This window comes from Oncorhynchus mykiss, chromosome 14, assembly GCF_013265735.2.
Source record: "Oncorhynchus mykiss isolate Arlee chromosome 14, USDA_OmykA_1.1, whole genome shotgun sequence".
NCBI lineage: Eukaryota > Metazoa > Chordata > Actinopteri > Salmoniformes > Salmonidae > Oncorhynchus > Oncorhynchus mykiss.
Window position 1 is genome coordinate 8,090,799 of NC_048578.1, and position 13,170 is coordinate 8,103,968.

The 13,170-nt window shown below is 44.7% G+C and overlaps 1 protein-coding gene across 2 annotated transcripts in view; it reads right to left on the reverse strand.

Moving 5' to 3' along the window:
* LOC110487720 (testican-1) overlaps positions 1-13,170 on the reverse strand; it is a 276,877-nt gene that overhangs the window by 61,927 nt on the left and 201,780 nt on the right. For both annotated transcript variants that reach the window (XM_036942848.1, XM_036942847.1), the window contains 2 exons: positions 4,615-4,735; positions 22-154 (listed from right to left, as the gene is read on the reverse strand). In XM_036942848.1, coding sequence (XP_036798743.1) covers positions 22-154; positions 4,615-4,735 — 254 coding nt within the window. The remainder of the gene's footprint in view (positions 1-21; positions 155-4,614; positions 4,736-13,170) is intronic.

The window sequence follows — 13,170 nt, forward strand, 5'->3', positions numbered from 1 at the left end:
TTGGGGTGGTATGCGTCTCACCTTAGAGGAGTAGGTGTGGCCGTCAGAGCCGCACACGGGGCTGGGGTGGATGACAGGGCACGGACCACACTTCCCATGGGCCCCTGCTCCTGCCCAGTGTTTGTGGGCCAATCTTTCTTTTCTGGGTTTCACACTAAAGAGAGAGGAGGGGAGGGGGGCAGTGAGAGACACGTGCATAATGCAATATAGTAGCATATTACTCAAAGATAAGCGAACAGATTTGATTGTTCATTTCTACTCGACTCAGTATCTCGATTACAAATGTCTGAGAGCACTGTGGTAAGAGATCCAGGAAGTTGAACAAAACTGCAGGGGCTTCCAATGACAACAGTGGATGTTAAAGGTGCAATGCAGCTGTTTCATTCACAATATCAAATCATTTCTGGGTAACAATTATGTACTGTGATCATTTAAATTAAAATGGTTTTAAAAAAAATACACAAAAATAGCTTCTTAGCGAAGAGAAATTTTTCAAGGAAGACTTTTGCTAGTACTGTCTGGGAGTGGTCTGCGTGGGGGAGGGGAAAACTGAACAGCTGCTATTGGCAGAGAGGATTAGAACTCTTTTATTAATAACTAATAGTCTGAGTCGATCTTCACGTAAGGAATTCCCCACGCCCACAAATTGGGGAAACCCACATTCTTTCCAATTGAGCCCCATTGTAAAAGAGGCGTCAAAAACAAAATTCGCCGTACATTTTTTGTTACATAGAAATAACAAAACATGCAGAGAAGCTGCTCTGCTGTTCAATGTACATGAACCAGGTCAAACATCCCGACCTACGGTTGGCAATGCTCCCACGTAGGGAAATAAGGACAGCTTCGAGAAGAGCCCTGTGGCTTCAGGCTATTCAGTGTAGGACAGTGGGTAATGTGGGGAACCAGTGTCCAAGTAGGCTACATGTAGCTATGAGTGTGAAAAACATTTAATCACAGATAAGACATTTAACTTGTTTAGTATAGTCCGTTTGTAACTCCACTCACTACTTGCATCTATATAGTCCATTTGTTTGTGTTGTTGGTCTTGGCTAGCTTAATGTTCCCGGTCGGTAGCTAGGTAGCACTGACTCACGTGGCTGCTAGCACCGTCATGAAAAGCAGCATGAGTGAGAACGGTAGGGAGCAGGCAGTGTTGAAAAGTCATCTCTAGACAGGCTGTACTTTTCTTAAATGTGGTTTGTAACTGACTAAAACAAGCAGACAGCACAAAAACTGCACATGAAAAAGGTAACGTTTTTGCTGTGAGCCAATGGAGTAACCTAGTTAACCACAGGTTGTTTTCCCCATAGGTGGGCTGGGCCACGACGCTCTATCTAATACCGACTGGGACTATTTAGCGGCTGGTGATTTTCAGGCTGTCTTTTCAAACAGCTCTCGGCACTAATAGGGCATTATCATAACGTTCACAATCTCACAGTATTATTCATACCTCATAGTGTGCTATTATATAAGAACACATAGAAATCACGTTTTTTGACTGACCTAGGCCTTTGAACTCAATTTCATTGGATATTGCTTGTTCATACAACTTTAATTGCATCCAAATTGCATTCAAAATGCACGTTGCAGAAGTCAAATTGCACACAATTGCATCGCTCCCAATCAAAGTTGTCTACTCAGTAGATAAACAGGTCTGCCAACTACACTTCTTGTTCCAAACGGTCCAAAACAACAGCAGTAGAATAATAACAGCATGTCTAATCACTCCAATCTAATTGTCTTCGTACCAAGATGGCGCCCGAGGCGTCCATGACTGCTGTAACTCTCAAACCAAATGATGTACTGTACATCAGTCTCTCTCTCTCTCTCCTTGGGGATAGTAGTGTGTGTGTGTGTGTGTGTGTGTGTGTGTGTGTGTGTGTGTGTGTGTGTGTGTGTGTGTGCCAGGGTAATGTAGGCCCTGGTCCACCAGTGCTTTTCTATAACGAGCGTAATTACATTGGATAAAATCTTCCAGCAATCTTCTCGTTAAGTGCTCCGCCCTCCCTCACCCAGTCTGTCTGTCGACACATCACCCTCCTCTACAACAACACCAGAGGTGTGAAGTTAGAGAAATGAATCTGACAACTGGGATGTACGGCGAACGCCACTGACTTGAGAATGAATAGGGTGCGAGTGTCAGAGTGGGGGTACGGGGGAAATCTGTCACACATCTCTGGCTGTGAAACGGGTCCATTCCCGTCCAGGTCTGGGGCAGCATGGTGCGGTGCGGATCGGCAGGCAGACACCTCCGTGATGCCTATAATTATCCATCTCCCCAGCCGTGACAAAAACACTATAATCACAGATTAGACATGCCACGCACTGCCAATACCTACTAGTGAATAAAAAAGCAATTATGTCTCATAATACTGTGTAATATAAAACGCTGATGAGGCTGATCAAAATCTCCTAAAGATGTCCACCCTCATCCTCCTCCTCCCCTTTCTCTCCTCCTTCCGCCCTCCTTTTCATAGATAACCCTGAAAGCCTGGGAGAGCTGTGTGTGTGAGTGTGTGCGTGTGAGTGTGTGTGTATGTGGGTGTGTTGAAGCGTGTGCTTCCTCTAGTCAGGGTATCTATGTCTGGGTAGATAACACATACGCATGGCGAGGGAGAGAAGGATCGCTGTCAGATAGCTGTGTGTCCAACACGCCTGTGTTTGTTCATGCGTGTGGTCTCTGTGTTACGTGTCGGGGTGTGACAGAATGGTGTGTGCGTACGTGTGTGGGAAGAGGGGAGGGCATTAGGCTCACAGACCACCCCTGGAGACCCTGCCGTGAAACTCTCACTCTCTTCTTTACCCAGCGGACATCATTCTGACTGACTGACCACAGAGCACAAGGAGGGAGAGAGGGAGAGCGAGAGAGCGAGAAAGAGAGAGTGAGAGGGAGAGAAGGAGAGAGAGCGAGATCAAGAGAGTGAGAAGGAGAGAAGGAGACAATGAGAGAGAGCGAGAGCAAAAGGAAGGAGGAGAGAGAATAAAGAGAGAGAAGGGAATAATACTTATTTTCCTCCTATCTTGTTGTTTCTCTCTGTCCATCGGGTTCTCTTCATTTGCCTGCCTCCTTAGTGCTCTCTGTCCAGCTCTCTCAAATCGCGGCAGGGTCTCTCTCCATCTCATTGGCCTCCTGGTGGTAGTGTGTGCGACCGTTTGTGTGTGTGTGTGGGGGGGGAGGTCAGCTGTGTTTCCCTTGACACACACACACACACACACCACAGCTGGCTGTTTTAACAGTGGAAATGGAGCTCGACTAGGTTAACGGCACAGTATAACAATGACCCAGCTGGTATAGTGTAGACATACAGCATATGAACCTGTGCTCCAGTCACTCAGAGTACATCACACTCAACACTGAGTGCCTCTGCATGTACGTAGCTCTGCGGTAGATTTCAATCTGTTTTAATATGCCATAACGTCATTGAATTGAACAAGTTATGAACAAGTCATCATCCCAAATATCACCCTGAAGGTCTCACGATTCAAATGATTAGGACATCTGAACACTTTAACTAAAGTTCCAGCTGTGTATTTGATCTGTGCATGTGCTATGACAAGGAACGCGAGCCTTCCTCGTTGGCGAAAATGTGAGTTTGGCGAAGTGAGTTTGGAAAATCCGAAAGTGTGCATCTTTGAAACAGTTTTCACATACAAACTGTATATGTCTGAACTCGGAATCAAATAGGTTTCCCAAAAATGAGACGATGCCTGTGATACAGTAAAACGTTTATTTTGATTGCCGATTTTACGCATCTTTCAGGTAGCCTATCAGTCCTATCAGGTAGCCTATCAGTCCTTTCAGGTAGCCTATCAGTCCTATCAGGTAGCCTGAGCCAGACTACCATGTAAACCGGATTGTAAGGGAAATCATTATTCTTGCAAAGCATTGTCAACATTTTAATCTAACTATTGTACTAACCAGTGTATTCGCAACAATTGAATGCATGTTAATGTACACAGGCTCTTTTTCTGATAAATTCAGTTTGAAACTGGATCAGCAGAGCAGTGGTAGTGACAGAAGACGTGCTTGGAGCCCTCAAGTGACGAGTCTCTGTTCTGCTCTTCTCTGCGCCTGTACACCCAGAGGCGCCAGTAATTATGAGTAACGAGCACTTACTCCCTATTAACGGCCATTGCATAATTTAGATTTGTTTGTATTAAACTGAAGACTGGAGAGAGGCACCGAGATCAAGTGTTGAGAGGGGCCCACGCCTCCCCCTTCTTTCTATCCCCCACAGAGATGCTATATGTAATGATATGCTCCCCCCCCCCCTCCTCCTCCCCCTTCTTCCTGTTCTCTCTGTCAATCAAATGTCATCTCAGTGGACAAGAGCAGTAATAGAAGCCGAGGAAATGCCATGCAGAGTGCATACCTCCGCGGACTTCAATGGCTGCAGAGAGAGGCTAGGACACGGGGATTGCACATGATTTGCACTTAGGAGGCAGGTGGGTGGTGTGGCTAATACCAGGCCAGGGTGTACTATAGGTTACTAAAGTATATACATCATTAAAGCCATTAAGCGAAAGAAAGGCATTCGAGTTTGAGCTTTTCTTTTCCTTTACCGCACATTGTAGAGGACTAAGGGCTAATGGTGTGCTTTATGAGAGTCTTACCTGTGTCTAGGCTGCTTGTGGTTGGTGTTGGTGCAGATGGCTGTCTGGTAGTCGTGGCTGAAACACACCTTGTGAGCAGGGCAGCGCACCTTCAGACACGGGTCTTTAGTGGCGTCCGGAGCTACATGGAGAGAGAGAAGGGACAAAATTCATCACTAAATTATTAAATCAGGACCTACCATTGGCAGTACAAAAGGAAAGTTCATCAAGACAAGTATACTCATATCCAGGGCGGGACAAAATGCCCCCCCCCCGTTCCCAGTGAAAGCGCCCCTGCTCATGTCAGACTAGTATCAGTCCAGAGAGAATATGGATTCTAGCAACAAAGAGAGAAGAGGGGAAGAGAGTCTATTCACAACCGAGAAATATCTTTCAATCATTCAGACACAGAGATAAAGGAAAGGAGTCCGATGAAAAAACCTGAGTGCCGTATCAGCATCACACAACTACAGGAACACCGCCCTCTAACTCAGTGCTTCGACAAATGTCCGCCCTCGCCATTCAGAAATAAGCATTTCTGTCAATGCCAGCAACCATAAAATAGAGGGGAGAGAAGAGGAGCGAAGGAGATGGGGGGGGGGGGGGGGGGGGGGGGGAGAACGCAAGTGAGAGGGTGTGTGTCTGTAGGGGGCTTATAGCAGTGGCCAGGCTCCTAAATGCTCCATATAAAACAGTGACAGTTGAACCCTAAATCCTCCTCCTTGATCTGAAACTGAAACCTATGTATTTAACCTGCACCTTCAGCCATTCCAACATTCAGCAATCTAACAGCTGAGCATACACATTGCATTAAGAAAAGTAAGAACCATAGGGAAGAGTGAGAGACATGGATGTAGCTAGAGATTTTGGAGTGTGACCATTCTGGACCTGCCTCATCAGAACTCTGTGCAAGCGAGTAGTATAGCCCTGTCTACATTCACATCAATCTCCCCAGCAACATTATCTCCATGGCTGCGAGACACAGGTGGCTGGCGTCTAAGGTGACGAAGATCAAAGACACACATTGGCTCTGAGCGTTCGGTCACTTCACGCTACGCTTACTACACAAATCCCCCCACAGGGGATGGAGAGAAAAGGAATAAAGAAAGTGGGAGAGGAGGAGGAAGAAAGAGAGAGATGGGGGTGCTGTAAAGGAGGGAAATATGTAGGACTGGGAGCAGTTATCAGTTATCATTAGTTATCAGTTTTCATCAGTTATCATTACTCAGTTCTTCTGATTCCATATATTCACTAGGGAGGAGAGGAGGAAGAGAGGAGGAGGTGGGGAGAGGAAAGTTGACCAACAGTCCTTGATCATGCTTTGATTCTAACGGGAACATTTCTAAATGACCCCAAACTTTTGAACGGTAGTGTATACTGTATATACCGTTGATGTCAGAAGTTTACATACACTTAGGTTGGAGTCTTTAAAACTAGTTTTTCAACCACTCCACACATTTCTTGTTAACAAACTATAGTTTTGGCAAATTACTTGTGCATGACACAAGTAATTTTTCCAACAATTGTTTACAGACAGATTATTTCTCTTATAATTCACTGTATCACAATTCCGGTGGGTCAGAAGTTTACATTCACTAAGTTGACTGTGCCTTTAAACAACTTGGAAAATTCCAGAAAATTATGTCATGGCTTTAGAAGCTTCTGATGTGCTAATTGACATAATTTGAGGATGTATTTCAAGGCCTACCATCAAACTCAGTGCCTCTTCGCTTGACATCATGGCAAAATCAAAATAAATCAGCCCAGACCTTAGAAAACAAATTGTAGACCTCCACAAGTCTGGATCATCCTTGTGAGCAATTTACAAATGCCTGAAGGTACCACATTCATCTGTACAAACAATAGTATGCAAGTATAAACACCGTGGGACCACGCAGCCATCATTCTGCTCAAGAAGGAGACGCGTCCTGTCTCCTAGAGATGAACGTACTTTGGTGCGAAAAGTGCAAATCAATCCCAGAACAACAGCAAAGGACCTTGTGAAGATGCTGGAGGAAACAGGTACAAAAGTATCTATATCCACAGTAAAACGATTCCTATATCGACATAACCTGAAAGGCCGCTCAGCAAGGAAGAAGCCACTGCTCCAAAACCACCATAAAAAAAGCCAGACTACGGTTTGGAACTGCACATGGGGACTAAGATCGTTCTTTTTGGGGAAATGTCCTCTGGTCTGATGAAACAAAAATAGAACTGTTTGGCCATAATGACCATCATTATGTTTGGAGGAAAAAGGAGGAGACTTGCAAGCCAAAGAACACCATCCCAACCGTGAAGCACGGGGGTGGCAGCATCATGTTGTGGGGATGCTTTGCTGCAGAGGGACTGGTGCACTTCACAAAATAGATGGCATCATGGGGTAGGAAAATTATGTGGATATATTGAAGCAACATCTCAAGACATCAGTCAGGAAGTTAAAGCTTGGTCGCAAATGGGTCTTCCAAATGGACAATGACCCAAGCATACTTCCAAAGTTGTGGCACAATGCCTTAAGGACAACAAAGTCAAGGTATTGGAGTGACCTTCACAAAGCCCTGACCTCAATCCTATAGAAAACTTGTGGGCAGAACTGAAAAAGAGTGTACGAGCAAGGAGGCCTTCAAACCTGACTCAGTCAGGAGGAATAGGCCAAAATTTACCCAACCTATTGTGGGAATCTTGTGGAACGCTAACCGAAACGTTTGACCCAAGTTAAACAATTTAAAGGCAATGCTACCAAATACTAATTGAGTGTATGTGAACTTCTGACCCACTGGGAATGTGATAAAAATAAATAAATAATTCTCTCTACTATTATTCTGACATTTCACATTCTTAAAATAAAGTGGTGATCCTAACTGACCTAAAACAGGGATTTTTTACTGGGATTAAATGTCAGGAATTGTGAAAAACTGAGTTTAAATGTAATTGGCTAAGGTGTATGTAAACTTCAAACTTCAACTGTATATAACATTAAACGATTTGAAAGGTAACTGCTGCACCGCTTATTGTTGCTGACTTTACACGAGCAGTGTTGTCCGCATTGGTGAAATGACTAGCTACGTTGGGACTCTGAGGATTTTCACGCTGCACTCACTCACTGACGAACACAGTAACGCTCTCGCCTCCCACACACACACACGGATCCAAATGTCACACACAATTGTTGTGCACTGAAATCTTGGGAGAGTCAACCGCCAACTTAAAACCGTACCGCTATCCAATGACATCATGAGGAGTAGAATACAGGACATGTCTGAGGACATAACGCACCAGACATCAGAGAGCACCAGTGCAAATGGCCATTACGCACAGCAGCTTGATGAATCCACGGATGTGGCTAACCATGCAATGCTAATGGTCTACGTCAGACACGTCTGGGATCATAACTTCGAGGAGCAGTTCCTCTTTAGTCAGGATCTTCCCACCACCACCACCACCACAGAGGCTGTCTTTAACACAATGGATATGTACCTGGACTCTGTGGGATTGGCCTGGGATGGGTGCGTCGGAGTGACCACTGATGGGGCAGCTGCCATGACGGGAAAGCTACCCCGGAGTAGCAAAGCCGATACTGGAGAGAGCGCCGAGTGCAACGTGGAACCACTGCTTCCTACACAGGGAGGCATTGGCAGCGAAGGACATGGTGCCTGAGCTCCACGCCACTCTCCAGGATGTGATCAAGTGTGTCAACTATATCAAAAAAAAGAGTTCCACGAAAAGCAGGCGTTTCCAGGCCTTCTGCAGGGATATGGGGAGGGAGGACCAGCAGATTCTTTACCAAGCAGAAGTCCGCTGTCTTTCCAAGGGTAAAGTGTTGGGTCGCCTTTTATGAGCTTCCTTTGCTGCATTTCCTTCGGAGATTGTTGCATTTATTTCGGAAAACAAGTCATCTCTGCCGAACATTCCGATTGTGAGGTATGGCTCGCGCAAGTTCCCTACCTGCTGGATATTTTTGATCATCTGAATTCTCTCAATGTGTCAATGCAAGGGAGGTGGCACAATCGATTTGAACAGAGGGACAAAGTGGATGCCTTCAAGATGAAACTAAGTGTTTGGGCAAATCATGCTTCTAATGGGAGGATTGACATGTTTCCCAGTGCTGATTGTGAGATTCAGAATCTGATCAACAAAGCGACACACAAACAAACCGTTAAACAGCATCTTGTCAAGCTGCAGGGTATGTTCTTGCGACTACTTCCCGGAGGAGAACAGGAGACTGGATACGGGACGCCTTTCGGGTGGAGATGGGAAGCATCACGTTGCCAAGCAACGAAGAGGATCTGACGGTGGCGCTGTCATTTGATCGCGGACTGTGCATGTGCTTCCCGGAAATGACACCGGCCAATGTCGGCCAATGTCCTGGTGCAGCGTAATGGGAGAGTATCCTGCTCTCTCCTGTCATGAAATCAGAATCATGCTACCGTTCAGCACTACCCGTCTGTGTGAAAGTGGCTTCTCTGCTATGGCCATGCTGAAAACTAAAAGCAGAAACAAACTGGACAGCCAGCATGACCTCCGAGTTGCCCTGTCAACCAGACTTCAATAAACGTATCAAACTGAAGAACAAGACAGTTAACCCACCGTTCCTAGGCCGTCATTGTAAATAGAAATGCGTTCTTAACTGACTTGCCTAGTTAAATAAAGGTAAAAAAAGAAAGAATAATTAAAAAGAAACACCCCCAGCTTTCCCACTGATAGGCACACACACACACACACACACACACACACACACACACACACACACACACACACACACACACACACACACACAATAAATAACAAGTTAATGAGTTATTGTTCACTATTTACATTTTATCGAACTGGTTAAAAACGTTACACCTTCAGAAAAACTTTTCACGGTTGTGAAACTATAAACATTTGCATTTGGTGATTTAAGAATTCCTAATGATGGTTGTTTTTTCTATTTTAAACACTGATGTGTGTTACTGTTCATTAACATTATTGGACTGGTGTGTGTTACTGTTCATTAACATTATTGGACTGGTATGTGTTACTGTTCATTAACATTATTGGACTGGTGTGTGTTACTGTTCATTAACATTATTGGACTGGTGTGTGTTACTGTTCATTAACATTATTGGACTGGTTATGATGTCATGAATCTGATCATTTCTTACACCCCACTACTGAACTGGTCGCCTAATTAAATGGCTTATTCTCGACAATTGAGGTCAATTGTGCGCCGCCCTATGGGACTCCCAATCACGGCTGGATGAGATGCAGCCTGAATTCGAACCAGGTACTGTAGTGATGCCTCTTGCACTGAGATGCAGTGCTTTAGACTTCCACGCCACTCGGGAGCCCCACACTCGGGGGTGTGCCAAGCTTGTAGCATCATACCCAAAAAGACTTGAGACTGTAATCGCTGCCAAAGGTCCTTCAACAAAGTACTGAGATAAGGGTCTGAAAACCTAAATATCACATTTTAAATACATTTTGATTGTCATTATGGGGTGTTGTGTGTAGATTGATGAGGGGGGACGATTTAATCAATTTTAGAATAAGGCTGTAAAGTAACAAAATGTGGAAAAGTCAAGGGGTCTGAATACTTTCCGAATGCACTGTATACATTTTTAAAAAAGCAACGGTAAACTGTTGTGAACACAACCTGGATCAAAGCAGGAACCTGTGGAGAAAACAACAAGGATTAAAAACCTAGAATCAGCTTCAAAGCCAAAAGGACTCCGTGCTGCTGATACACAGACCCCCCTTAGCAAACTCAGAGTGTGTCTGATAACTTCACAACACAAGAGTGGCCAGGCCTCAACTATCTCTCTAATGGGTTGTGTTTGAGCTGTGTCTGCTGTGTGATGTCAACACGAGTGCTCTCTGACCCACAACACACGCTACACTGGTGGTTACATCCTGGTACACAGCGATACATTTATTCGATTTTTTTTAATTTCACCTTTATTTAACCAGGTAGGCTAGTTGAGAACAAGTTCTCATTTACAACTGCGACCTGGCCAAGATGAAGCAAAGCAGTGCGACACAAACAACAACACATGGAGTTACACATGGAAAAAACAAGCGTACAGTCAATAACACAATAGAAAAAAAGAAAGTCTATATACAGTGTGTGCAAATGGCGTGAGGAGCTAAGTCAATAAATAGGCCATAGTAGCGGAGTAATTACAATTTAGCAAATTAACACTGGAGTGATAGATAGAAGAACTGGTGTGCAAAAGAGAAGAAACGTAATTAAAAACAATATGGGGATGAGGTAGGTAGATTGGGTGGGCTATTTACAGATGGGCTATGTACAGCTGCAGTGATCGGTTAGCTGCTCAGATAGCTGATGTTTAAAGTTAGTGAGGGAAATTTTTGAAATTCGTTCCAGTCATTGGCAGCAGAGAACTGGAAGGAAAGGCGGCCAAAGGGGTTGTTGCCTTTGGGGATGACCAGTGAGATATACCTGCTGGAGCTCGTGCTACGGGTGGGTGTTGTTATCGTGACCAGTGAACTGAGATAAGGCGGAGCTTAACCTAGCATAGACTTATAGATGACCTGGAGCCAGTGGTTCTGGCGACAAAAATGTAGCGAGGGCCAGCCGACTAGAGCATACAGGTCGCAGTGGTGGGTGGTATATGGGGCTATGGTGACAAAATGGATGGCACTGTGATAGACTGCATCCAGTTTGCTGAGTAGAGTGTTGGAGGCTATTTTGTAAATGACATCACCGAAGTCAAGGATCAGTAGGATAGTCAGTTTTACAAGGGTATGTTTGACGGTGTGAGTGAAGGAGGCTTTGTTGCGAAATAGGAAGCTGATTCTAGATTTTATTTTGGAATGACTAATATGAGTCTGGAAGGAGAGTTTAAAGTCTAGCCAGACACCTCGGTATTTGTAGTTGTCCACATATTCTAAGTCAGAACCATCCAGAGTAGTGATGCTTGTCGGGCGGGCGGGTGCGGGCAGCGAGCAGTTGAAAAGCATGCATTTCTTTTTACTAGTGTTTAAGAGCAGTTGGAGGCCACGGAAGGAGGGTTGTATGGCACAGTGTCCAAAGAAGGGCCAGATGTATACAGAATGGTGTCGTCTGCGTAGAGGTGGATCAGGGAATCACCTGCAGCAAGAGCGACATTGTTGATACAGTGCCTTGCGAAAGTATTCGGCCCCCTTGAACTTTGCGACCTTTTGCCACATTTCAGGCTTCAAACTGTATTTTTTTGTGAAGAATCAACAACAAGTGGGACACAATCATGAAGTGGAAGGACATTTATTGGATATTTCAAACTTTTTTAACAAATCAAAAACTGAAAAATTGGGCGTGCAAAATTATTCAGCCCCCTTAAGTTAATACTTTGTAGCGCCACCTTTTGCTGCGATTACAGCTGTAAGTCGCTTGGGGTATGTCTCTGTATATACAGAGAAAATAGAAAAGAGTCGGCCCGAGAATTTAACCCTGTGGTACCCCCATAGAGACTACCAGAGGTCCGGACAACAGACCCTCCGATTTGACACACTGAACTCTGTTTGAGATACATAGGATGTTACCTGTTCACTTCTCAAAGTTAAAGGAGGCATGTTAGTGAAAAGGTTTAACGGAATACTTGAAGATATGGAAGATATACATGTTTTCTGTTGGTTATGAAGTAGTTTGTCAAATCTCTGACTCTCTACTGTGCACTCTGAAGCTGTCCAGGAATGTGCCATTTTTTTAAATCTCCCTCATCATCCCCGACTCCCTCTCCCTCTCTTGTTCTCTCTATTTCTCCCGCTCGCCTTCTGAAATTGAGAGACAGCATGGCAATATTTTTCCTGATATCTGTCTTTTTTGTGGCGTCGGCTTGAGGTGGAGTGTTTATATCTTCTTTAGGGTTTACCTTGGCTCTCTCTCTGCTACAGAGCAGGAAGAAACTCATCTGATTTCATTCCCTGCTGAAAATGACTTTCTGCCCGAGAGGGAAATGAGAGATAAGAGGAGGATGAGAAGGGGGAGGAGGAGAGATGAGAGGGGGATGTGGGTGAAAGGGGGTAAGAGGTGGTAAGAGAGTGACAGGAGGAGAGTGAGGGGTGAGACGAGGGTGAAAGAGATAAGAGTGGGTGAGAGGAGAAGAGAGAGATGAGAGGTGGAGAGAAATACATGAGAGGAAGGGAGAAGGGGAAGATGGTTAACAGAGAGGTCGAGGACAGCTTAGAGCAAATGCAACCCACATACTAAACAGATACAAAATTACAACCCACGTACAAAACAGATACAAAAATGAAACCCACATTCATACAACCCACATATAAAACAGATAGAAATATACACATTCAACTACCCAGACATAAAAGGTGCATTTCTCAATTCCATACTTTCGAGTAGCATAATTATACATTTAATTTCATAAGGCACAACACAGATGATGAGAGAAAGCAGGAGATGGGAACAGAAGAAGAGAAAACCCACGTGTAGTTCATAGAGTAATAATGAGAGCCTGGGATAATGGAGGAGAAGCGAGGGATGAGAGAGAGAGAGAGGGGAAGCAGAGCCTTTATCTGCCTATTACAGGCCTGAGTGAAAAGCCTTGGCTGTTTAACCAACTGCACCATATTCCGTATCTCTCC